General features: G+C 36.3%; 1 protein-coding gene across 1 annotated transcript; it reads left to right on the top strand.

Moving 5' to 3' along the window:
- The first annotated feature begins 747 nt into the window (after positions 1–747).
- Positions 748–1,761, top strand: LOC104884055 (cysteine-rich repeat secretory protein 55). Its single transcript, XM_010668647.4, has one exon. The coding sequence runs from the start codon at positions 827–829 to the stop codon at positions 1,622–1,624; it is 798 nt and encodes a 265-aa protein (XP_010666949.1). The 5' UTR covers positions 748–826; the 3' UTR covers positions 1,625–1,761.
- Positions 1,762–2,075: the final 314 nt, after the last annotated feature.

The following is a 2,075-nucleotide window of genomic DNA, read 5'->3' on the forward strand; positions in this document are numbered from 1 at the left end:
CTATTAGAAAAGGCGTGTCATCTCGACGTTTTTTGACCCCTTTAACGACGACAAAAAGTGTAGCGAAATGTGTTATGGACGCTGGCAAAAAACGTCGCACCAATTGAGTCGGTAAATCACGATGCCTAAAAACGTCCCTTTCTTGACATCTGACATAGTTCCCAATTTATTTCTAGGCTTGCATGCATGACAAGAAAGTGAATTTGTTGAGGGGACATAACACAAACTTGTTTGACTTTTGCATTTTAACATATTAGGGGCATTTCCTCTATCTTTACAGACTTTTCATTTGATTTTTCCATTTTATAATACACATTTTGGACTGTAATTATCTTAGATTATTATAATAAAAATATATAAAATGAGATACTTCAAAAATATATATTAATATGAATGTAACAAAATTTATCTGATTCATTTTTTATTATGTTGAAATATTTACCAACTTCAACTTTATTAAAGAAAACTGGATAACAAATCTATTAAAGGACGGGGCAAGAGTATATCGGTGGCTAATGGTTTGTGTATGTTATCAATTTTCCATATTATGTCTTACTATTAACCAACCTTACGTGGTTACTGATTTTCCCCTAACGCTACTATTTTTTTTTTGGTGATCGTTATCAATTTAAAGATGAAACCCTCAACAGATATGGTAATTCAACGTCAAAAATGTCTGCCTCAAGTAACGTAACCACACATCAATCATCAATATTCATCAACATTCAACCCTCTCGCTACTATTTAAGCTCACCAAGTTTGCAAGAAACAAACCAGCATAATATAGCTTCACACAAAATCACTAAACACTAATAACATCACAATTATGGCTTCACAGCTTTTTCATGTACTAGTGTTACTTATATTGACACTCACATTCACATACACCTCAGCAGATGAGCCTCAATCCGAGTACTGCAACCCAAACACCATGACAAGCAGTAGCAGCCCAATATCAGCCAACATAGACCACTTGTTGGCTAATGTAGTCACCAAATTCCAGCAGGGTGCTACCTATGTCAAGGCGGCGTCCGGCAAAGGCGACGACACCGTCTACGGCCTAGCCCAGTGCCGAGGTGATGTTGGCTCAAAGGACTGTTTGAGCTGCATCAAGGATGTGGCACAAAGGATTAGAAAAACCTGTCCTAGTCAATCAGAAGCATGGGTTCGGTATGAATATTGCTACTTGAAGTACTCCCAAGATAACTTTTATGGTAAAGTGGATACATCAACTGCCGCCCTAGTATACTATAACACCCAAAATGTCATAGATCCGAAATCTTTCAGCAATGAGTTGGGAAAATTATTTGATAAGATCGTTTCGAGGGCGGTCAAGCCTTCGAGTGGTGGGCTAGGGAAAGATGAGACGAAACTCTCCGATTTCGAGACATTATATGGGTTGGTTCAGTGCAATAAGGACTTGTCCCCTGTGTCTTGTGGTCAATGCTTGGCTATAGCCATTCAGAACTTTGAAGGATTTTGCAAAGATAGTCAAGGATGCAGGGTGGTTTTTAGTAGTTGCTTTGTTAGATATGAGCTCTACCCATTTTACTTCCCTTTAGATGGTCAGTCTTCTATAGATAAGGGTCATAGTGTAAGGAAACCAGTCATGGATCATCATTGAGAGACTCTCCGTTATCATAAGATTAAATTGAAGTAAATAAGGCGAAGTAATAGGTTTTGCCAAGTTGTTAATTGAAGGTAAGTCGAAGAAATTTGTGTTATTTATGTTATTTTAAATAAAACTCGTTATTGGACCAAGTGATGCACGAGATTGTTGGCATGTAATTTTAGATTATTTATAATTTACATCTACCTATGATACTAAACAAGGAACAGTGTCACGTGATGCACTTTCTTAGGGGCTTGGGAATTTAACTCCACGTAGTCAGCATATAATAAAGAAAAATTAAAAAAGGCTTTGTATAAGATTTGATCCTATAATTTCAATCAATATATTTAAGTCTTAACCACTAAGATAAGCCAAGTGATATTTGATGTTATTATTTTAAAGTAAAACACAATCACCCAGGTCTAAAAACCACTTTCAGAAATAGTTGGAAAAATTGTGAACT

The sequence above is a fragment of the Beta vulgaris genome, chromosome 7, assembly GCF_026745355.1.
Source record: "Beta vulgaris subsp. vulgaris cultivar EL10 chromosome 7, EL10.2, whole genome shotgun sequence".
NCBI lineage: Eukaryota > Viridiplantae > Streptophyta > Magnoliopsida > Caryophyllales > Amaranthaceae > Beta > Beta vulgaris.